This window comes from Ictalurus furcatus, chromosome 5, assembly GCF_023375685.1.
Source record: "Ictalurus furcatus strain D&B chromosome 5, Billie_1.0, whole genome shotgun sequence".
Classification (NCBI taxonomy): domain Eukaryota; kingdom Metazoa; phylum Chordata; class Actinopteri; order Siluriformes; family Ictaluridae; genus Ictalurus; species Ictalurus furcatus.
This window is the reverse complement of record NC_071259.1, coordinates 31067433-31092264: the sequence shown is the minus strand read 5'-3', so window position 1 is coordinate 31092264 and position 24832 is coordinate 31067433. Positions and strand designations below refer to the sequence as shown.

General features: G+C 41.8%; 1 protein-coding gene across 5 annotated transcripts in view; it reads right to left on the bottom strand.

Annotated features, from left to right (window-relative positions):
• The window catches only part of adamts10 (ADAM metallopeptidase with thrombospondin type 1 motif, 10), a 64362-nt gene that overhangs the window by 38391 nt on the left and 1139 nt on the right, over positions 1 to 24832 (bottom strand). For 2 of the 5 annotated variants that reach the window (XR_008386017.1, XM_053625760.1), the window contains exons 1-5: positions 24085 to 24176; positions 13129 to 13477; positions 5258 to 5619; positions 1006 to 1165; positions 672 to 871 (exon numbers count right to left, since the gene is read on the bottom strand). Coding sequence is in view for 4 of the 5 variants with exons in the window: in XM_053625760.1 (XP_053481735.1) it covers positions 672 to 871; positions 1006 to 1165; positions 5258 to 5619; positions 13129 to 13222 (816 nt within the window). In the remaining variant the exon portion in view is untranslated. Of the gene's footprint in view, positions 1 to 671; positions 872 to 1005; positions 1166 to 5257; positions 5620 to 13128; positions 13478 to 16090; positions 16669 to 23343; positions 23424 to 24084; positions 24177 to 24832 lie in introns of those variants that run through there. The other 3 variants (XM_053625763.1, XM_053625762.1, XM_053625761.1) reach the window with 3 other exon arrangements.

Here is a 24832-nt window from a genome sequence, read left to right as displayed (position 1 = left end):
GGGACTTGATTCCCACCTCCGCCCTGTGTGCATGGAGCTTGCATGTTCTCCGCATGCTTCGGGGGTTTTCTCTGGGTACCCTGGTTTCCTCCCCATTCCAAAGACATGTATTGTAGGCTAATTGGCATCTGTAGTGTGTGAGTGTTTTTGTGATTGTACCCTGCAATAGAATGCCACCCCATCCAGGATGTCCTCCGCCTTGTGCCCTGAGTCCACTGGGATAGGCTCCAGGCTCACTGCGAGCCTGTGTAGGATAGGCGGTATGGGAAATGTATGGACGGAGGGATGGATGGATGGATAGCTGCTATGGACGATGCCACAGGAATACTCTAAAGATTTACATGTCTTTACATTTGTAGCTAAGAGCTGCTGCTGTCTTGTGCTCATCCCAGGACTCTTATTCACAATCTGAAGATCCAGTACACTCTCATTTCTGTCTTTATTCTTTTGTATACTTTAATGATTTATAATCACACTATCTGGGTGACCCAGAAGTATATGAGTCTGGTTCCGCTCAAGGTTTCTTTCTCATGTCGTCTCAGGGAGTATATTCTCACCACTGATTCCTCTGTGGTATGTTCGCTAGGGACGTACAGCTAGACTTAAAGGTAAAGGAGTCTATGAAGTAGCCAAATCTTAGTCTTCATGGAACCAGGAGATTTTAAACTTACAATATTCATGACAGCCAGAATGTACTGCTCGATGTCACGCCGCCCATGGTATGACACCATCATCTTATCGGCTACCACCAGTGTCTCTACGTAGCGCTCGCGGCTAACCGAGCGCTTCAGGGGCAGCTGGCCACGGCCCATCTGGTTGGGCGGTTTAATCGTTCTCTGCCACCAATCGAAGCTTTTGCTCGGTTTCTCGTCTAAAACAAAGCAAAGAAACACGCTTTACCTGTTACGGCTGATAGCAACAACAGCTAGAGTTTTTTTAAACCGCATCATATCGATAATTGGACTCGGTATTCTCAGCATCGTTCAGCATTTATAAGACTCTTACCGATGACTCCACAGGACTGGTCCATGTAGAGATGTCGCAGAGACGATCTCTTGTACACCACATGGGGGCGCTCTTCTTTCCCATCCACACTCGTTTGGTTTTCAGCAGAAACCAAAGGTTCAATGAGGTATTCCTCTCCACCAGCTACGATCACGCCCTGCTGCAAGAGACAAGGCATCAAACATTAACCCTGTGAATGAATCCCATATAAATGAGACACGTCTTAAAGACAACCTGCAATCAAAATGGACCTCTTTTTAGCTTGCTATGTCACATGGTGGACATTTCATTAGAATTATTGACTTAAAATGTTTTATGTCCCAAGGGAGATAATATGTTCCATGACATCCCCCGATTGATTAATACTAAGTAGCTTATTTATTTTAGTTTCGGTATAGGTATCAACAAGTACCGAAAAACGTGTACTCGGTTCGAAACAATTGTTCGAATTGTTTGAATACTTATCATATATCGTATAACAAAAACATACAATATCATATAACAAGACATTTTTACAATACGCAATATGTATTTTTGAAAATAGGCTTGCTAACAACCTACCAGTGAAAAAGTAGCGTTACGTTGAACCATGTAAAAAATGTATTTCAATGATGTTTTAGCATCTAAAAAATAAACACTGTAAATGAGGGGAAAAAAATTCCACAAAAAGAAATGTAAAAATGTACAATTTTAAAGATTTAAAACAGTAGAAAATTTTAACAAGTAATCAGCTGCTTCTAATCAGTTTGTAAAAATTTTTTTTTACAAATTTTACAAGTAAAAATTTTCGTATTTTAGAGATTTGAAAACAGCACACTGTTTCAAATGAACTGCTTCCAATCAGAGTTTGTAAAAATAAAAAAAATAAAAACTTTTCAAAATCTTCACAGATATTTAAAACTGTGCAAATTTTTTTTAAAAAAAATCGACGATCAGTTTGTAAAAAAAAAAAATTCATTTTTTCAATTTTAACATTTTACGATTTTTGGGACTTAAAACAGCACAAAACTTCAAATCAACTGCTTTCAATCAGAGTTTATAAAAAAATAATAATAATAATAAATTTCAGTCCTTACAGATTTAAAACTGTACAAAATTGTAAAAACAAATCAAAGATCAGTTTGGGGGAAAAAAAACAAACAGAAACATTAACGTTTTTTCAATGATTTAAATCTATACAAAAATTTGAACAAAATCTACTTCTGTTTGGTTTTAATTTAAAGTACCGCAAAACTTATATATATATATATTATATGTAAGTATCTCATGAAAGTGTATTATGATATAATTTAGCACAGTATCAATGTATATATAATATCGCCCAGTCCTGTGAAACCCTATTCAAGATATGGATCTTCCTCCAAACCCGGGAAATTCCCAGGACATTGTGTGAATAGTAGCTGGTGTCTCTCCTTCAGTCCCTCATTACCCTGAGCTGAAAGTGGATCTAAGTGCGAAAAATAAGTGGCCATTAGTCTTGGCTCTGGATGTTCTTGTTTACGCAGGTGCATTGCTGGCACGGGTGGGTAATGAGCATGCTACAGCAAGCTGCTCGAAACCAAATCCATCATTAGGATCCAAAACACCTGTTTGTGGAATGGAGTAATAAATCAGCTGGCACCGGGAACGAAGCCGCAGGAACAGCTGTATGTATCACAGCCCCCCGAAAAAGTGCTCTCGCTCTCTCTCTCTCTCGCTCATTTACAAGAGTAGGATGAAGATGGAAAAAATCATCATATCATCCTGCAATAGTGATGACTGCAGACTTGAGGAAAGGAGGGTCGGTAATTAATACCACATGTCCTTAATACCGTCCGCTAAAAACGTCCTCGTTTTGTCAGGCTGATGAAGTCGTGGTGCTGACAATATGAACTGACACCTTGAGCGATTCCAACAAGAAAAGTTCTGGTTGTGTCTCATGTTGTTGTACGTCTGCTTGGTTGTTAGCGCTCGGCTAGTGTTTCATGAAGAAGAAGAAAAAAACTACACTGCAGAATTTAGCTGATGTAAACAAAAATCTTTTCATCCAGAGATTGAAAAAAAAAAATTAAAAATGTCTGTGTGTCTTTAAGTCCACTTAGGAAATTTTTTTTATATAGGAAGAAGAAGGAATTCATTGCCATTGATCTATGCACTTGTATACATGTTGCCTATAAGGCAAGCTAGCTAGATAGCAACCTGACAGGATCACTGCTAACTGCAGCAAGCTAACTAACACGAGCTAGCCAGACAAAACCTTTGAGTCTTTTTTTTTTAAAGTCGAATTTCATTACTAACTCTAGCCAGCTAAAGAGACAGAACATTTGGAGGATATTTCAGTCATTTTAACAAATGTTTAGTCTAAACTCCTAATGCTAGACAGCTATTCTAGAGAGAGATTTTTCAGTCATAATCAAGGATATGCTAATGCTGGCTAACATGAGCTATATAGAGAGCATTTCTGAGAGATTTCTCAGTCATTCACAAATGTTTGCTAACACTATACAGCTATCTAATGTGGTATAAAGAATTTATGACTGATTTTTCAATCACATTCACAAATGTTTACAATCTTCCTTGCTAATGCGGGCCAGTTAGCTAGCTTGAGCTATACAGGACGAAGTTTTTGGAGATTTCTCAGTCGTATCCACAAATATATCTAGTCTTGCCTGCTAATGCAGGACAGTTAGCTAACATGAGCTAATCAGAGAGAATTCCGGAGGGAATTTTCCGTCGTATTCTCAAACTATTTTCAATGCTAACACTAGGCAGATAGCGAACAAGACTGCAGCTAACAATCTTCAGTGCTAACTTGCCTGCTAGTTAATATCAGTATGTCTGAGCTATGTTTTTCAATATATTGATGGCTATGCTAATATTAGCTATCTAGACAGATTTTTCTGACACATGAACAAATATTTACAATCGTTGCTGCTAATGCTCGACAGCAAGCGAACATGATCAATACAGCCAGGATTTCTGAGGTATTTTTCAGCCATATTCCAAATGTTTACCCGTTTTTACTGCTAATGCTAAACAGTTAGCTGACATGATCTATACACGCAGCATTTAAAAAAGATTTTTTTTTTTTTAATACCGAATGTTAAACGTTTCTTTCAGACCGAAGACTTTCATATATTTAAAAAAGGTCATTCTCCACTGCTAACTCTAACCAGTTCGTTAATATCTTCACTGCAATGCTAGTAAGCTAGCTAACATGATCGAATCATACAGAATTTCTGATGGAGTTTTAGGTCATACTCAGTCATGTTCAACTGTTCACAACCTAGCTAGCTGGCTAACGTAATCATACTTGACAGGATATCTAAGAAAACCTGTAGTCCGCTGTCTACAAGCGGAGTCTCAGTGAAGCTGTGTTAGAGCCGGGGAAAAACACTGACGTGTTAAGTTGTGAAGTGCTGGGTTCCCCTGGGACCAGATTCGGAAACATTATGTGATAGTTTAGTGTTTAACACACTCAACACACCTGGTTCAACTCTAAGTACCAATTATGAGGCACCTCAGGAGCTACATCCCAAACCGTAGTGTGAAGTGGTTTGAGTAATACCAGGTGGTTAGGTCAGAAATCATGACCCCCTTAGCAAGAAGTCAAGTTTGTCCTTGAAGCTGCACATTCAACAGAAGAGATACGGGATGTAGGAGAATTTACTATCCATCCGGGAGAATAAGGTTCAGAAATACTCAAATTGACCCAAGGTTAGGTTAGGTTTCACTAGGGCTATAAGAAGAAACTCGGATTTTAGACGCATCCTATTCGAGCAGGAAAAATCACATGAAATCAAACTTTCCAGTTCTACACTAAATGTATGGCTTTTATGTATTTTTTTTTCATCATTCGCTATGTGGCTTTTTGACTTTGAACATTTTTGAACTAACAGAAACTAGCATAAAGACAAGTCAGAAAAGAGAGGAACTAATTTTGGAGCAACAAGAGGTGGCCTTAATTGATTCATTCTGGTCAGGGTGGTGGTGTATCTTGAGGATATCCTGGACCACTGGGCGCAATGGAATTGGTGGGAATAGGCAGCTGACCAAAGTGGGGGGAAAAAATGGTAAAATGGTCTAAAAGTTGAACGTAAGACAGTTCAAGACAACAAACTAAACGGTACCGGACCGGACTAGTATTAATAAGTCAAAGTGTATTAGCTTTTGTTATGATATAGAAATGAAAGAACAAGCTTGAAGACTGAAAACTTTTACAGACATACTGGATTCAGGACACGACTGACACCTACTGTATGAAAGATCTTACCAGGCCATTGCAGTTACTGAGGGCCACAGTGCTGGACTGGGGTTGGTGCTGCAGATGCCCCACATACTGGCAGCCGGAGGAGTACGGGTGACTCCACACAACTCTGCCCTTCCTCCAGTATTCGACGCGGAACCTGCGGGACAGCAGGCCGCTCTGCAGCGTGAGGTTCAGGAAGAGACTGGCGCTCGGCATGGACAGCTGGTAATAAAGCTGCGGCTCAGGAACCTCCTGTTTCGTCTCGGTGCTCCGCCGATGACGTCTGTGCCTGTCTGAGGCCTCGCCATCGTGCAGCGACTCACCCCGAGGGCCAACGCGGACTGGGACGGCGATCTCATAGTGAGCCAGAGTGGAGAGGAATGTAGCTGGAGATGAACAGGAGCAAGTAGGAGATCAGTGGAATAACAGCAGGAGTAAATTAATATGAACAGTAAGCTTATTTCTATACGTTCTTTAATAATAAGCTGAAATTTTGCTACTTTCTAGAAAAAAAAGAAAATCTTAAAATAAGTGAAAAAGCCTGAAATGAGAAAACATCTAGATATAGGATTTATAAATGTTTTGTCATCAACTCATAATTTATTCAATATATTTTCACTTGCTAAGATCATATCCCCCCTGCCAGGAAACTTATTTATAGCTCTGACACTGGAGACTCCTTCCATAAATATTAAATAAACGTCTCTTTACAGAAAACTTCACATCAACGATTACACACGTTTTTTTTTTTGTGTTTTTTTTTATCTGGCACATCCGTCATACAAGTCTCTGAGTAAGTTGTTACCATAGAAACAATAACATAGTAGAAATGGAGCATGAACACAAACCTGTGACTACTCTCAGATGATTTAATTGATACTTTCTGACCAGGCAGAATCGAGCGCTCAACTAAATCTAAACAGGATTTAAAACCTGAGCATCTTGAGTGGTGTTTCTGGCATTTGGCAGTCTACTTAGCAATTACCAATACAAACTTAACCACATGCGTCAGAGTCCACAGCTAACTGTCCAAAGGTCTGAGAGTTAACTGTTTCCACAGAAACCCTGAAATCGTATACTTCCTGCTCTCCGAGGAGTTACTCTATAAATAGTGCGTGCTTAGCACCAATGGGTGAGGTCACCTCTGAAACCCCCAGCTGTCCAACTCGATGCTTTCCTTAATGGGTTTAGATGCTAACATGCTATCCACTGGCTCTGGACTGAAATAAAGACTTTGGCTGGTGCTCATTCGTCAGAGCCAGTTTAAAATAAGCCCTGAACAGGACAACCCGAAAATCCCTCTTTCGGGAAGCTGAACAAAACGGACAAAAGGCAGTGTGAGCTCTCCAAGTCCTGACTTGTTAAGGCTTTGTAAAATCTCTTGACTCGCAGAGAAAATGAGCGTAGCGTTTGTATTCTCAGCTCTCGAGCGATCCAAGATGAAGCTGCATAAGTGGAAAAAGTGTCAGAACCTATATCAGAAACACGGCAGAAAATCCGATGATTTTTTTTTTTTAATTTCATGCTGTAAATAGTGTTTCACAGTGAAACATTCTACAAAGAACCTTAGAAGACCTTAGCCGTCTAAGCCTTATTGGCTGTACAGTATTGGCATGTCTTTAAAGTTTGACTTTTAACTTGGTGATATACTACACTCAAGGGATAAGCTAGAATTTAGAAGTGGCGAGATCGAGAGATTTCATGGAAATATGATTAAAACAACTATTATGTATATCTGTTTCTATTCTAAGGGCTTAATTTACCTATGATTGGATGTCCAGACTTAAATTTCCACTGGTTCTTGTTGATATCGGATAGATTTATGAAGCGCACAGTACACGAAGGACATGAAGCAAGGGTGTAAAAAAATAAAAAATAAAAAAAAGATATCAGGGACTGATTTTGATTGTTTTGCTTCTCATACTTTGATGAAAATAGCCAGAGGCTAAGCATGCCAACAATAATAAACATAAATATCACCAATTCAAAGTTACCAAAGAAAACAAAACAATGTCAGCAGTTGGATTTTCCAATTTGGTGTGGGTGTAGGGAATATTATTAGTGCACCGAGTATCACAGACATAATATTATCATACACTGTGATTATACTTCACAGGACATAGAAAGTGGAAGTGTTTGATTCAAACGGAGTTTAAGAAATAGACACGGCACATAAAGACTATATGTAAATAATTCGGCAGCAATTTTACCGATTCGAATAGATCGCGAGTGTCATGCGATGCTGTCCTGTTATTGGTTTGTTCCCCAAATGTGTGCACCTGTTCTGTGTTTAGCCCCTAATCAGTTCTTCTTATACTGCTGTTTCTTTGTCTCATTACCTAATCGTATTGTGCATTCGTTTTCCTGTTTCCGTGCAAGTCCGCTTTTTTGACTCAAGCTTGTTTTCAACTTTTCCTATAGATTTAACCCGGTTTATTGTTGCCTACCTGTTTTTGACCTTTGACCTTAACGTTCCATCATTAAACATTTAAAGAACTCATAAAAAAATAATTGGAAACCATTTTCTTAACATGTGCCCAAGCTAAACAAGTATAACGTCTACAGGCTAACATCCAGTGTCCTCAAGGTACTCGCTGGCTAACAATAATGGTCACTTGTCTGACTTGGCTGAATCGTCCGTCTACCTTGTAAAGGATTTTATAGAACATAGCCATTGATTCATGTAAATTAATGTAGCTATAGACCAAGCTTTGGATTTCCCAGGAAAGTCTAAAACACGTATTGAAAAAAAAATTAAAATCCGCTTCTTAAGCGTAATATAGAATTCAACATGTGCGAATATCTCAACTTTTAGAGTTTAGAGAAAACATGTTTGGTCCTATAGTTGTTCCCTGTGGTACTCCATATTAGGAACAGGTCTTATTAGGAACATCTGCTTGGTCCAGATGTGTCTCTGTATTGCCTCATTCCTACTTAAACCACTTAAGCAGCCTGTTAATGGGCTTTATACACAAGCTGTAAGAAAGTGATGACATTAGCTCACTTCCATGTCACAATTCGTAAAAGAATCACGACTCAGAGCTCATGTTGAAAACGTGTCTCCGGCCTGTAATAATCTAACCAGAACATGCCATCCTGATCTGATTAGATCTGCTCTGAGCTTGAAACATGTGGTTTCATTGGGTTTTCAGCACCTCTGTGGTGGGGAGACCAAGTGTGACTGACTCTGAGCTCATATCTGACCTAATGCTCCTATTGCTCCACTGATTTATTGAATCTGGAAGCTCCATTTTGGTCCATACCAACATTCATTGATTTATTAAATACACACTTATTCATCACTGGACCGCCTTCCCCCTTCTCTGCCAACTTTTCTTCAGTGTAATGACAGGGAATAGACCAGGTGGAGTAGTGTAGCTCCCCTGAGGGTTAAATACAGTGCCGTGAACACTGTCGTTCTGTGTTACACAAATTACACTACCACTTTATATCCCAATCCCATATTATGTAATTCACACTGACACTTTAGATCTGTACACTGTCAGTTCTAATTGATTTCCGGAAGTTCGTCCTTGAGTCCTTAAGATCTACCTTCCGGCAGGTTTCATATCCATCCAAAATCTAACACACCTGCTTTACTTGATCAAGAACTTCTTAAGGCAATGATTAGATGGTCACGATTATGGTTGGAGCTAAAGTCTTCAGGAAGGTAGATCCCCAGGAACAGGGTTGGTGCCCACTGATCTAAAGAATAAAATTCACCTCAAATTCAAAACTGTTGTCGGAATAAAATCCTTTTAATTGTACACAAGAGATCTACAAGAGTTCTGTATGCGTTTTTATGCATTTAGACACTTTCACCTGTTTACACGGAGCGATTTCCTGACGCCAAATGACGTCACCAGAGGGCAGGAACCCTTCAGTTCCACATGATCTTATTGCGCTTGTGAATTCCACCAATCAAATAAACCAGTCAGCTACAGTAGAAAAATATTATCCATAACCCTACAACTTCCCCTCATTAAAAAGACGTTAACACACACCTAGCTTCCGGACCACCAGCACCACCGCCAAAACACACCCGTAACACTCTCTTAACTAAACATTCAACTACAATGAACGGAAAGGCCTGTCTCTGCGCGTATAGAGAAGGCCATTTATTTATTAAAGGCTTTTGATCTTTCCTCTAATCTCTGTGATGAGGCCCTGGGGAAATGCAGGTTACCCCCATTATTCTCCCATAAAGTCAACAGACAGAGAGGCCCATAAAACACTAAAAGCACTCACCTTTGATTCAAACACACTCAGTTTAGTTTACGTTACAGGGCCTGAAAGGAAAGCAGCCCTTAATTAAACGTGGAAGTGAAAAATAAAAGGGAGATTTGATTAGAGGCTCTTTTCGCTGAGGAAGGAGAAGTAGCCGAGCCACTCTGATGCTGCGTTTGAAAGGAACACATGGGCAGTCTGATAAACGTCAACGGACTAATTCTAACAAAATAATAATAATAATAATTCAAATTAGGTGGTGGGTTCAAAAGAACGTCCAAAGGAAGAAAAAAAAAAACCTAAGCCCCACATGAACTAGTTAGTCGCATAGCTAGTTAGCCTACTCAGATGTAATGTAAATTTTACCATTAAAACTTACAACATGAGTCATTTCACATAACATCAAGCAGGAGGTTTTTTTCTTTTAGAACTTTTTGCAAATGTACACACCTGGATACATATGAACTCATATAAGAAAATTGCTCATTTATGTCTTACTTAGCCTAGCCACATCAACTAAGCCAACTAGCTTCCTAAACCATGTAATAACACAAGCAAGCTAGCAAACATTAGGTTATTGCTTTGTGTAAAGCAGAGCCAAGCTCAATAACAAGCTACACATCATTAAGCTGTGTGAAAGTGAAACAGAGCTAAACTCCATCGCAAGCTAGCTAACCACAGGCTAACTGTTATGCCCCGGTAGCACACACACAACCAAGCCAGTGCTGTCGCTACACATCTCAAACACATCATATACAGCTTCTTAATTGCTAATTAAAAAGATGTCTCCATGATATCTTTTTTTTTTTTTTTTGCATAATTCCTCTGTTCATAGCTTTAAATATATTTCAGTAGTCAATGCTAGTTAGCCAATGGCACAGAAGGGATGTTATGGTGTAAACAAGTAGCCAGGGTTGCTAGCAAGATATCTCCCATTCAATTACATATGATATTGTGTATAATTGTAGCCAGGGTTACTAGCATATTAGCTAGCATGCAACTAACTATCATATAGTGTAAACAAGTAGCCAGGGTCATTAGCAGGTTAGCTAACATTAGACTAACTATGATCTCATGTAAACTAGTAACCAAGGTCATTAGCAAACTAGCTAACATCTGGCTATTAGATATAGTAAAGCAGTAGTCAGGGCTATTAGCATTTTAACTAACATTAGAGTAACTATTATATAGTGTAAACTATGAAATAGTGTAACCCAATAGATGCTAGCTAACGTTCAACAAACCATGTTATAGTGTAAACTGTAGCGTAACATGAGGCTAAATACTATAGTTTATAAATCAGTACTCAAGGTTGTTAGCAAGTTAGCTAACATTAGACTAACTCGGATACAGCGTAGATATTGCTAGCTATGGCCACTATCTATGTGCCGCCATGGCCGCTAGCTATGGTGCTAATGATTTCTATTTTTACCTGGCTACAAATGTTTTCTGCTCAGAATACATTTTGCGTTTCACTTCACAGTAAGTACACTTGTCTGGAAAAAGAAAGGAGCTGTTCCTAAATCACTAGTTTGACTCAGGAACACTTGATGAATATGAGTCACTGTTCCTGGAGAAAGCAAGGCAAACAGCAGCCATCTGTCTGTCTGTCTGTCTGTCTGTCTGTCTCTCTCCCTCTCTCTCTTTCAGATGTCCAACAGCTGTATCCAGTCACGGCTGATCCCAGGCTCGTGGAAGAGCGTACGCATATCTGCGTGTCAGGTTTAGAAAGTCTTTCTTTTTTGAACGGTGGCCACCGTAACCACAGGACTGCTGTCCACAGCTCCAAAACGAGCCTATTCATAACGCCGTGTGCAATCCTGTCTCTGTTTTTGTCCGTCTCGTGGGGAACCATCGCACGCTTAAGTTATAAAACCATGAAATGCCTGTCTGAGCCTTAGGTTACACACACACACACATACTCAGTGCAGCTCTTTATTAACCGCTACATGATACAATGCTGGTAGCATGATGGCTAACCTCATTAGCTATTTAAAGGACAGAGAACATGGAAGTAAAAACAGAACTCGGATGCCAACTATGCCGAGTCTGCATATTTGTCCCCTTACTTGTTTAAATCAGCACAAAGCAAATTTTACCTTGGCAATCTTTCCTACAATGTACAGGCTACAAAAGTCTGATTTCACAACAAAAAAAGTTATTTCATAAATTCCTACAGACTACGAAACTTCCGTTCACACCAATACAGGATAACAGGTCATTTCTGAGTCGTATAAAACATGGACGCTTAGACGAAAGTGTGTGTTTTGTTAGGAACAAGCTAGCCAGCTAGCATTAGTGATCAAGAGTTTATGGTGTATTTACTTTCTCAAAACAGAGGACTATACATTCAGTGTTATAGATTTAACTAAATAATAGGTCTGTGTAAGTAAATACTACTACAAACACAAGGAAAGTAGTGAAGTGATATTTATTTACTGTTGACAGTGTGAGCGGCCATGTTGACATGACATCATATGTTGAACTTCCAGACTTTCCGAGTAGGAATTCCGAGTTGATGGGGTGGTTTCTTTGGGGTTTTTTTAATATTCGGAGGTCGGACATTCCGAGTTACGAGCTGTAAGGCCTGTTCACGCCAAGAACGATAACTATAACGATAACTGTCTGCTGCTTTAAATGCTCTTTAAAGCAGGATGGATTCTGATTGGCTGTCAATGTTTTTATCGTTCATCGGCTGGGAAAAAAAAATCGTTCTGAAACTGATTCCAACGATATCGTTTCTCTGTGCCGTTACCGTTATAGTTGTGGTGTGGACTCTGCTATTCTTTTATATTTAGAACGATTTGTAGAACTATATCTTTATCGTTATAGTCATACTTATAGTCCTTGGTGTTTTAGTCAACGGCAGCATTAGCCCTAACTAGTCAAGCCAAGTTATTTACAGGCCACGCCCTCTAACTCAGTGCCGCTGCATTGTATAGCTGGATTACGTCCTAGAGTCTAACATTTGTTACTGTATATGTTGAATTTCTCATTAACCTGACATAAAACGTCGCTGAAAATATCGCATCCACCAGCAAATTAGCGGCAGAACCGTTACGCACGTCACGTTTCAGTATTAAACCTATGGAATTGGTTTCATAGTAGACTTTTCCTTTAAGGCCATTTCACAGTAGCTTTAGGTCAGTAATGTTCAGTGGAATTGGGCAACAGTCAGTGATTTCAGTGATCGCAGACGTCCAGTGTTTGTCTGAACTTTCGATGAGGCGATGGATCATGTTGCGGTTCACTACATAATATCTCCTCATATACGAAAAAGCAACATGGTGACAGCTGGTCAGAAAGCTGGATTAGATTGTTATAACTCTTTTACATTATGGTTTGCGAGTTAGCAAGCTAGCTATCAACGCACAATGATATGCGAGATATATAAAAAAAAAAGGAGGAGCGCTTCATTTCATCACCAGTCCTTTAGTCCAACTGTCACAGATATTAAAGTAGATTACTTTACTTTTTAAAGTAGATTACTTTTTAGATTACTTAGTATATGCTGATTTCTCAAACAAACAAAAAAAGTCACATTTTAATAACAATGATAAAACTCGGTTACTAAGTACTAAACAGTATTTACGCCATTTTATTTGTTTGTGAATAAATTTGATCACTTTGTTGCCAGTTTAGTAGCAAACGCGGCTGACGATCATTACCTTGACCCTCCTGAGCAGAGGCGCTCGCTCCCACGCCGGCGGTTACCATGGCGATGACCCCAACACAGGCCAAGCTCCTCCACACCGTTTCCATGGTTACTACAGCTAGTTTCAGTGCGGTACCCGTCCCTCCGTGCCAACATGTCTTCTGCCTGGTTCGCCCCACCGCTCACCAGAGTGACGCACTGAATTCTGGGGCCATGACAGCAGCTCTGGGCACGAATGTGTGTGTGTGTTTGAGAACAAGTATGTGTTCAACTTCAGCTTCCAGGCAGCTCAGCAAGACGTGTGACTCGTCTCTGTGTCCACTTCCCACAGCCAGGCAAAGAAATCAGTAGTGCTGAGAACGCTGAAGAAAAAGACAAACAAGGCCACAGTCAGCACCAAAACACTGTACAGCACTGCAAGACGATATAACAGCATGAGTATGGCTAAACCATTCAACAGTATGATTAAAGTCCAGCGGATACAGTTCTGGCCTAGTGATCTGAAAGCACCACCAAGCTGCATATAGTTTATACGGTATACATTGATCAGCCATAATATTAAAACCACTGACAGGTGAAGTGAATAACATCGATTATCTCATTGCAATGGCACCTGTTAAGCTCTGGGATATATTAGGCGGCTAGTCAGTTCTCAAATATGTGTTGGAAGCAGGAAAAATTGGCAAGCGTTAGGATCTGAGCGACTTTGACCGTGGCCAAATTGTGATGGCTAGACGACTGGGTCAGATCATCTCCATATCAGGTCTTTTGGGGTGTGCTGAAATCTTGGGTCCTTGCATTCATGTGGATGTTACTTTAACACGTACCCCAGCTACCTAAACATTGTTGCAGACCAAGTACACCCGTTCGTGGCAACAGTATTCCCTAATCACAGTGGCCTCTTTCAGCAGGATAGCACGCCCTGATACACTGCAAAAACGGTTCAGGAACGGTTTGAGGAACATGACAAAGCGTTCAAGGTGTTGACTCGGCCTCCGAATTCCCCAGATCGCAATCTCACTCTCATCTGTGGGACGTGCTGGACAAGCAAACAAGTCTGATCCATGGAGACCCCAACTTACGACGAACAGGACTTAAAGGATCTGCTGTTAACATCCTGGTGATGCCACAGCACACCTTCAGAGGTCTTGGGCGTCCATGCCTCAATGGGTCAGAGCTGTTTTAGAGGCACAAGGGGGACCTGCATGATATTAAGCAGGTGGTTTTAATTTTATGGCTGACCGGTGTACGGCATTTAAATTGACATGCTGGTAAAAAAAAAAAAAAGTAAAAAATCCTCGATATCCTATGGGGGAAAAAAAGACTTGCAGTTTTTTTTCAGTATGGAGACATTCCAGGAAGCGCTCTTTTCTATCGTTTACGCCAAAACCAAACCAAAACCGAGCATTGGCCTTATCCCATGCAAATCGATCATAATTACCTCAAACATCCTTAACAGATATATGTCTGGAAATCTTATCCCGTCCAAATCGTACTTCCAATAAAGACTTTCACTGTACGGTTACTCAACCCTGACCGGGATAAAGCGTTTACTGAAGGTAGTAGCTAGTGGAATACAATCCACAACTGCCCTGGTGTATGAACAGCTAAACTCTTCATAGCTGGTCTTTGACTAGGGCCTTAAAACCAGTGTCAATGAAAGCATTCTAGATACTTCCGAACAATCACACCAAAGTCTCAACAAGGTAAACCACACCAACTAAAGGGGCTATTAATGATAATTGGCCAATTTGAGAAACCTTGCTACTTATTCCCACTCCACAGGGGCCTCACAATTCCCAACACACAGTCTGAAGGTTCTTTGGAGAACCAGAAAAAGGGACTTTATGTAAGGAGACAGGGAGGAGGCCTTCAGTTGGTTACCACACATCTAACAACCATCCACTCTGCCAGAAATCTCAGCTGCTACTCCACGCCGTCTTCTCCATTCAAACAGTTGAAGTTCAAGATTAGTGAAGTCCATTTATCATCAGGATCAGTGACAATGGCTGTGGATGCTGCTAGGAATACCATCATACATCAATAGAGATCTGAGGGCTTGTACTGGCCTCAATGACTGACATCTAACATTATGAAGACCTTGGAAAGGCTGGTCTTGGTCAACCTCAGATCCATAGTTAATCAGAACCAGTCCGGTTTGTACATCAACCCCGGTTTAGTTGTGGTTAATGCAAGAAGGCCTACTGTTACCTGAATATAACTGGTAATGATGTGGGGATAATGTTTTCTCCAGTGATTTCAACATTATCCAGTCACAACTGTTAGGTACAACTAGGTGAAATGCAGGTGTGTGCCCCTAGGATTCCAGAGATCAAACGCTACCTGGGTAGCTGTCTGCAATTTGTGAGAATTCAAAACCGTCGGTCTGAACGGGTAGTGATTACAGGCGCTCCCCAGCAGGACATACTTTCTCCCTTCCTGTTTAGACTCTACACATCAGATCTCAAGTACAACTTGGAAGTTATGCCACCTGTGGAAGTGCTCGAGTGATTCTCCTAGTCATCGTTTTAAGACGAAGATGAAGTTCAGGATTTGGGAGGGGGGATAAGAGACATGGTGGCTCAGTGGTTAAGATTTTGGGCTACTGACTGGAAGGTCATGAGTTCAAAGCTCAGGATCATCGAGCTACAGTGGTTGCATCCTTGAAGACCATTTCTTAAAAGCTCCATGCAAAATGATAACGTCAAAAGGGACAGCTTTGCGAAATTATGTAACGAGAACCGTCTGTATAATCCACTAGCTAGGACCAGGAAGCTGGTGGTGAACGTCAGAACATCGTTAATGTACCAAACATGGTGGCTCGGTGGTTAATGCTTCAGGCTCCTAATGGGATGGTTTGAACTCAAAACCCTACACTAACGTACTACCACTGCTGGGCCTTAAACTGATGAGTTTGATCAAGTCTCATGCTTTGGATAAAAGCATCTACCAAATGAGTTGCTCCAGTTGCTCACCTGAAAAATACTGCAGAACCTTCAATTCTTTTTGAGGAGGCTGAGGTCTTTTAACGTCTGTGGTACATTGTTCCATGAGTGCCAATTGCTTCTGGTGTAATAAGTGGAAAGGCCAACATATTGAACTTATTGCAACTCATAAGAAGGTGTCAATTTGGTCTGATCTTAAACCTACTAGAAGTTGCTGGAGAGCAGACTTGTGTCCAAACTGATGACCATCATGGACAATGTCTCCCACTCTGTCACATCAGACCAGGCTTTGTCTCCTCCACTGAATACTGGACACTTACACACCTCTTTCTTTCTTTTGAACGTGTTTTCATAAAACTCCTGCACATGGAGCCTCATGGAACTTCTCCAGACGCTCGAGTGTTACACACTACACACTGCTATCAGACTGTTTAAATCGTCATTGGTGAATCTGGACTTTTGCCATATCATAATAGAGATTTATACAACAGTGATGTGTGTTATAACAAAGCAATTTCCCCTACAGGATCAATAAAGCCTACTACTACTCTCTCTCTCTCTCTCTCTCTCTCTCTTTCTTTCAGTCATTTTTTTTTTCTCTTTCAATTTTTCTCCCTCATGGACATCCCCCCCCCTCGCTTATCCTCTTCTCCATCCTTTCTCACAGTTTGACGGAGGGGAGAATGAGAGAACGGATGGAGAGAAGGAAAGAGAAAACGAGAGGAGAGATAAAGAAAGACACAGAGAAAGAGAAAGAGAGTGAGAGGGAATATGGAAACCCAGATGGCTGGCAGGGAACCAAATGCAACCAAAGGTAATCAGGAGCAGATGGGAAACAATTTGGAAATGGGATTGAAGAAACAAGTCGTCCTGTGATGTGAAAAAAAAAAGGGGAGAAAACTAGAAGGAGCAAAGACCTGGACAGAAAGGAAAAGAAAGAGTAGGTATGCACTCTTTCATCCAGCTGGGATAACCATTCCTGATGAGCAAGATATAGTACAAACAATATGATGTGTGTGTGTGTGTTCCCATGCATTTGCACCTCCAACCCCAGGATAAATAAACCTTTTTTTCTCCGTGATTTGTCTCTGCTTTGGGAAAAAACATTGTTTTGGAAAGTTATTTGAGACTCCTGCACGGTGCTGTGCTCGGCTGCCTTGCCGTGTTAACATGTCTTGCTTTAAAATACTGCCTACAGTGTTCCAACTTACCGAACCCGGTGTACAAAGATCCCTTTCTCACCTCACACGAGGGAAAAAATACATCTCCCTTTATCTTCAAAGCACAATGTAACACTGAGTGTTCAGGCTTTAACTGAGGATGTGTGTGTGTGTGTGTGTGTGTGTAGAGGCCGGTGTAGGGGGCGAGTTTGCGGTGGAAAAGAGGTGGATGCAGGTTTAAGGTTGCCCTCATTTCCTTTGAGTGCAAGTCAAATGGCCCCAGTTCAGCAGGGAGTCTTAAAACACTAAGACGTCTTTGTCCCCCCCCCTCCACCCCCGACGTTATACCAACTACAAATGGTGAAGGACTGCAGCGGGCCCCTCTCTCTCTCTCTCTCTCTCTCTTCTTCTTCTTTTCTCCTCTCTTCCCCTTTCGTTCCTCTATCCAAACTCTAAGGGCTTTTCCTGAGATTTGCCACTTGGCAAAAAGTCCCTTTGGTTTCATTTCTTCGTGTTACAGACTTGTTTTATTGTGTGCGCGTAAGACTCGCAGTAAGATATCCAATGGTTCTTATTAAGGCATTTATTTTCTCATCTCGCTTTCTGCAAACAAAGGCCCCTCTAATCAGACCTTCTCCTAACTTCTCCGTCGTGCATCTGCAGTTGTGTGTAGGAGAGGTTTGAACTCACTCGTTTGCTCATACATCTACACAGTTATTTAAATAAATGAAACAGCACTTAATCATATCGAGCACACGTTGAGTGATTAACTATAGCCGCGATCACCTGCTAAGTCTAGCTAATAGTGAGTTTAGCTGAGAATTACAGCTAGCAACTGGTAGCTAGTTCAACTAAGAACTGCACCTAGTAATCAACTAGTGCCAACAATAATCCGACAGCTCCAGCTACAGATTAGCTATCGAGAAATGCTTTTGATTTGAACTAGCAGGATGTGTTTCCGATAGAGACGACAAAGCCCTGAATAAGGGTAACGGTAATTAGTTCAATTGAGAATTGCAGTTAGTATCTAACTGGTGTTAGCATTAAACGGACAACTGGAGCTGGAGTTTAGCTATGAACGAAAGCTAGTTCGACTAAGAACCGTTAATAACCGATTAGCGCTAACATTAAACAGACAACCATAGCCAGAGTTTAGCTAGCAACGAAAGCTAGTTCGACTAAGAACCGTTAATAACCGATTAGCGCTAACATTAAACAGACAACCATAGCTAGAGTTTAGCTAGCAAGGAAAGCTAGCTCGACTAAGAACCGTTAATAACCGATTAGCGCTAACATTAAACAGACAACCACGGCTAGAGTTTAGCTAGCAAGGAAAGCTAGTTCAACTAAGAACCGTTAATAACCGATTAGCGCTAACATTAAACAGACAACCACGGCTAGAGTTTAGCTAGCAAGGAAAGCTAGTTCAACTAAGAACCGTTAATAACCGATTAGCGCTAACATTAAACAGACAACCACGGCTAGAGTTTAGCTAGCAAGGAAAGCTAGTTCAACTAAGAACCGTTAATAACCGATTAGCGCTAACATTAAACACACAACCATAGCTAGAGTTTAGCTAGCAAGGAAAGCTAGTTCAACTAAGAACCGTTAATAACCGATTAGCGCTAACATTAAACAGACAATTATAGCTAGAGTTTAGCTAGCAACGAAAGCTAGTTCAACTAAGAACCGTTAATAACCGATTAGCGCTAACATTAAACAGACAACCATAGCTAGAGTTTAGCTAGCAACGAAAGCTAGTTCAACTAAGAACCGTTAATAACCGATTAGCGCTAACATTAAACAGACAATTATAGCTAGAGTTTAGCTAGCAACGAAAGCTAGTTCAACTAAGAACCGTTAATAACCGATTAGCGCTAACATTAAACAGACAATTATAGCTAGAGTTTAGCTAGCAACGAAAGCTAGTTCAACTAAGAACCGTTAATAACCGATTAGCGCTAACATTAAACAGACAACCATAGCTAGAGTTTAGCTAGCAACGAAAGCTAGTTCAACTAAGAACCGTTAATAACCGATTAGCGCTAACATTAAACAGACAATTATAGCTAGAGTTTAGCTAGCAACTAGCTAGTTTAACTCTTTTTTGCCTGTTTTTGGGGTGCTCGTGTTCAGTGTTGAATTTATTTGTGATGTCACACTCAGTGATTCTAATCTCACAGTGATTTTTTTTGTTTGTTTGTTCTGGGGTGGTTTTTTTTTGTTTAGTTTTCAAATAATGGACAGAAAACATCTGAGAACTTTCCTCATCGCTGGTGAGGTACTATCAAGGGTACATCTTTTGTACCTTTAGTATGTATCTCTCACCTCTAAAAAAGAATTTAAGGTACATAATTGGACCTTAAGGGTCACTGACAAACAAGTCTGCATTCATCGTAGTACCGCTCCTGCGTTTCTGGTTCTTTCACCGCACATCAAAAAGGTACATCACATCTAGCACCCTTGTGCTAGCAGTCTAATGATGCGATCCAATGCACTTTTCCGATCTAAACGCGTTCCAGTGCTTCAGCTCGGAAAAACACCCAGAGCAAGATCATATTTGTATGACTAGTCTCTACGCGTTTTATTTCTGCGACGAGAGACGACGTACGAGACGCGACAACTGTCTCGTTCGTCTTCGCGATGGTAAAATCGAGCTGAACTCAATGGAATTGCGTTACAGATGTCAACTTACAAAACCGTTAAAACACCTTTTCAGTGCACAAGGGCTACATATATATCGAGTTAAAGACACGTTTTATGTATCAAGTAGAAATTGATGCAAAGGGTGATCTGTTTAATCAGGCAAGGTGGATGTTGCCTGAGTTTTCCGACTGGGAATTCCGAGTTAGCTGACCGTTCCATCGCACTTTTCCATGTCAGAGGTTGCAGCCGTACACAGAACTGTGAATTGGTACGATAACACTTTAAAAGAGTCTCCTTCAGACTAAAAGTTCACATGAAAAGCTCATCATGTCCTCGTTTATAATCTGAAGCAGGAGAAGGTCACGGGCTACTCTGATAAAAACATCCAAACCCAGAGGAATCAGACATTGGTGAACTTCACTAATCAAACCCATATGACTCTGCTCAATGCACAGGAGTCTCTGAAGAATGTAAATCCCTCTCTCTGTCTCTCTCTCTCTCTCACTCTTATACACACACAATCAAGCTCCGTCTTTCCAATTTTTCTCGTCGTGCTGAAATCCGGTCTCCCGGTCTTATTCTACCACAACATACTCTTGGAAGCGAAATAGATCTGGATATTTCTGCGCTTTTCCAGGAATTTCTGTCCTTCATTTCCCTATTTGGACAGCATATCACAAAGCGTCATGCCAACTACGAGGAAAGAGGTATTAAATGGAGAACGGCCAGAGGCCACTGGCGTCCGCGAATACACAAACCTCATCCGCAGACAACGTGCTTGGGTCTATAGAAACGAGGAGATCTGAGCGTGGGGCAAGCCAGAAACAGATGAGGTGATAACATTAATGCTGAGAACAAAGGCTGGGCTAAATCGACCTCGGGGTCTTTCCAGTCTCCGCAAATAAACACGGGCTTACACGGGAGAACGCAGAGCGTTCATGGCCACTGATGCAAACTTGGCTAAAATGACTCATGACGCAACATTTAAATGAACTCAATCAACCGTAGATCAGTCGACGCGCTCTGGCATCTGGGAACCGAGTTGGTGAACAGACGTAAGCTGGACAGAATTAGCTTGCTTTTGCTTTGCTTCTTTTTTTTTTTGCGCTCAGCCATCCATGTGACTACAGAGAGAGAGAGAGAGAGAGAGAGAGAGAGAGAGAGAGAGAGAGAAGTATCGTGGGATTTCTCTGCAAATCTTCTGATCGCTGGAGATTTACGCCGGTCATGGATGCCGCCCCGCTCGTCATGCAACTTTACAGCCACAAAGTTCAAAGGTTATATGAGCAGTGACCCACAGTTAACAGCCTCCGATATGTCAAGTGCTGCTTTGCGTCAGGTCCAACTTGGTATGACAATAACATGATAATAACAACCACAGGTCACAAACAGGAAGCGAGCACTTAGGGCTTGTGTGAGATTGATTTTTGATGAACTGAAAAATCATGTTGATCTACAAACCGAAAAGAAAAAAAAGAAACCTAAAGGCATAAACCCAATAAAACCAAAAAAAAAAAACGAAGACTTACCATCTTTCTGTAGAGTAAAACCACCTTCAAATCACGGACACTAATCCCAGTAACGACGCGGAGGAACCTTTTTTTAGGCGATTCTAAAGATTCGTGTCTTACTATCTACATTTGGATTGAGCTGTCGACTCTTTCCATTTGGTTTGCCAGATTGGAGAATTTGCACAAGGTTCACAATTAGTACCACAGGCGATGGGTTCACAACGAGGTCATGGGGCATGTTCGAAAAGGTTTGACGATGCAAAACCAGAGACAACTAAATCCAGAGTAAAATCTCATGCACTTTACCATTTAAAAAGAGTTCGATTAGTAATATTCATTCAGCCATCCATCCATTTTTCCGTACCGCTTATCCTACACAGAGCCTATCCCAGCGGACTCCGGGCACAAGGCGGGGGACACCCTGGACGGAGTGCCAACCCATCACAGGGAACAATCACACACACACACACACATTCACACACTACAGACAATTTGGAAATGAGCCAATCAGCCTACAGCGCATGTCTTTGGACCGGGGGAGGAAACCGGAGTTCCCGGAGGAAACCCCTGAAGCACGGGGAGAACATGCAAACTCCACGCAGACAAGGCTCCTCCTTCTTTAGGGTGTAGTACGAAGCTATCTGATAACCCTCTGAACATATCAGTCTTCTCTTCGATGTCGTCACTAGTTGACGTTTGGTCTAAAATTGGTTTTTTTTAACATTTTCCCAATGAAAACCGAGACCTGAGGCTATTATGGGTTGAATAAGCACATGTTAACCGCCAAGCTAAATTGCTAACTTGTTAGGGATTAACGACTTCATCGTTGCTACGACAAAACCCTGGTAATCAAAGGAAACGTCGCGGCTACGTAAGGACAACCGACGTCATTTGGTGAGCTAGGTACTTGCAGTGAGCAAAGTCAGTCAGCGTAACTCGACAGCTCGACGTTCTGATCTGTCAACGGAGTAGGGAAGTGTAGCGTCCAGTGGCGCATGGCGGCGTTTGCATTTCATCCTCACGCAATGTCCAATATCGACCGCTGTCAAACATTCAAAGGTTAATTTAGCTAGCAATAGACTGCGATCGCTAGTTTACGGTAAACTCTTGTTACTAACAACAAGCTGCTCGTTTCTTTACCGGTCATCGATCACGTATATACGCAAGAGTCACCTTTCAACTGTAGCTAAACACCAACTGTAGTTAGCTGCCTGTCGTAGCAAAGGTTCGACTGGATAAGTAATAGGCGGAGTAGTAGTAGGCGTAGCTAACTTCTTATTGAAGCTAGCTAGCATTCAATCGTCAATTGTAGCAGGTGGTCTGAAGTTAATTACGGCTAGCTAAATACTGCAAGGTCGCAGCGGAGCCCAATTTTCATTGGTGCGTCGCAAGCGTTTAGGCCGATGATAAAACCAATCACATTTTGAGCGGCAAAATGACAACACAGTGCTCTCGCCTCCACTTCCACAGGCCTGTCCATCACGGAAAACGATTGAAACGGCGAACCCTGATGATACCGAACGAACATGACGGTTGTTTCTGATGACACTTTGGACGGTTAATAGCGGACAGACGTGACGTATTGAGAAGCGACAACAACGACTTTTATTCCTGTCATCAGACCATACCCGTACCCGTTGTTATCTCTGTTTGATAAGACTGCTTACAAGCAGTAGCGCCAATAAGTCACATTTTTACCCATTGTCATTTATGCCCCACCCGACAAGACAAATACATACAAACGCACGCATGTGACTTTCTTCGTAGGCGTTCTCTAATGCATTAGTGTTGATAAGTTTTTTTTTTGATTGATACAAAGGGTACTAAACGGTACCTTTTCCTCGTCCTGTATATCCTTCACCTAGAAAGGTCCGCGTAGTGTACCTTTTAAAGCTTTACTCGGAAAAACCGTCCATTATGTACCTTAAATCGTTTTTTATAGCCGTATTTAAGACATTAAACGTACACAAAGTGCATCCTTGAGAGTGGAGCATCAAGGAAAGGGACAGCTTAAGCACCGCTTTCTTTTCGTACCGATAAACCTCCCATCCCGCTCTTTTTCTGGTGTCCTCGATCGATACGGTTTATAAATAAGACCTGATCGAAATAGCGCACCGAAAGAAATAAGCGTCCTCGTATAGGGTTCACAGTGACGTCACGGCGACAAGTCAAACATCAAGTCAAAACTTCAAGTCAAACAGAGTGATGTAGGAGGATTGAACGCTGCATTTGGCTAGATTCTGATATTCTCAGGATAAGACGTGAGACAGTTTCAGGTCATGTTTTCTCTCTCTCTCTCTCTCTTCTTCTTCTTCTTTCTTTTTGAACAGAATGTAATGTTGGACTGGAGTTGCTCTTTAATTTCCGCAGCTCCCAGCTCCCACGTCATGACTGTTTCAGATTTGTCTTCTCTGACTCGAATAGCACTGGTTTTCTTCTTCAGCGCTTTCGATGGCGCTTCTGCACTCGGACACAAATCAACAGCGACAGCAAGGACAATAACGGCATCAGTATCATTCTGGCAAGGAGATTGGACACGGTCACGCTTTAGTCTATGGCACACGCGTGAAAAACTGTACAAGTTTGTCCGAAAACGTCATGCACTTTCCATTTTAAGAGCTCAGCGACTACAACCTCCTTCCCTGGCGTCCTCCAGCTGCATGCAACTCAAAGAAAATGCACAAATAGAAACGCGTTTAGTCCCCACCTGTGAGCGCGATTTGTGCAGGATAAGTCTCCTCTCAGTGCCGCGCGCGCGCGTGTGTGCGTGTGTGTGTGTGTGTGTGTGTGGGTCCTCCCGGTTTACTGCCGCATGCTGTAGCGAGCGCACGGCGGAGCGGAGCGCACTGTAGAGCTGCAGTGTTTCTCTTTTTCCTCCTTTTCTGTCTATCCTTTCTCTCTCTCTCTCTCTCTCTCTCTCCTGCTTTCAGAAATATGGGCGAAGAAAAAAAACGCACGCGCGCACGTGCGCGCGCACACTGGCTTACTCCCTAACTCACTCACTCACTCACGCACGCACGCACTCAAGCAGGCACGCGCGCGCGCGCGCGCGCGCGCACCCGCCTGTTGTTGCGTGAGCGCGCGCGCGCGCGGTGCGCAGGAAGTCGCGCGGGCGGCAGTAGCGAGCGCCGGCGCTTTGATGGGGCCCGGAAAAGGGCTGCTGAGCTCCTTCACCTGCTGGAGATCAGATACACGCCTCTACGCCAAACTGCCTGCGTTTGTGTTTGTGTGTGTGTGTGTGTGTGCAAAATAACACCACATGAGGCTTTTCTGTTTACACTCTGATGTTATACAGTATGTTATTTTCACTGCTATAGTTTATAGTGTGCAGTGTGGAGTATGTAAAGTATGTAAGGTAAAGGACCACACCAAGAGAGAGAGAGAGAGAGAGAGAGACAGAGAGAGAGCTGATAAAGGCTGCGATTCCAGTTCAGTAAAGCAGGTAACCCTTACTG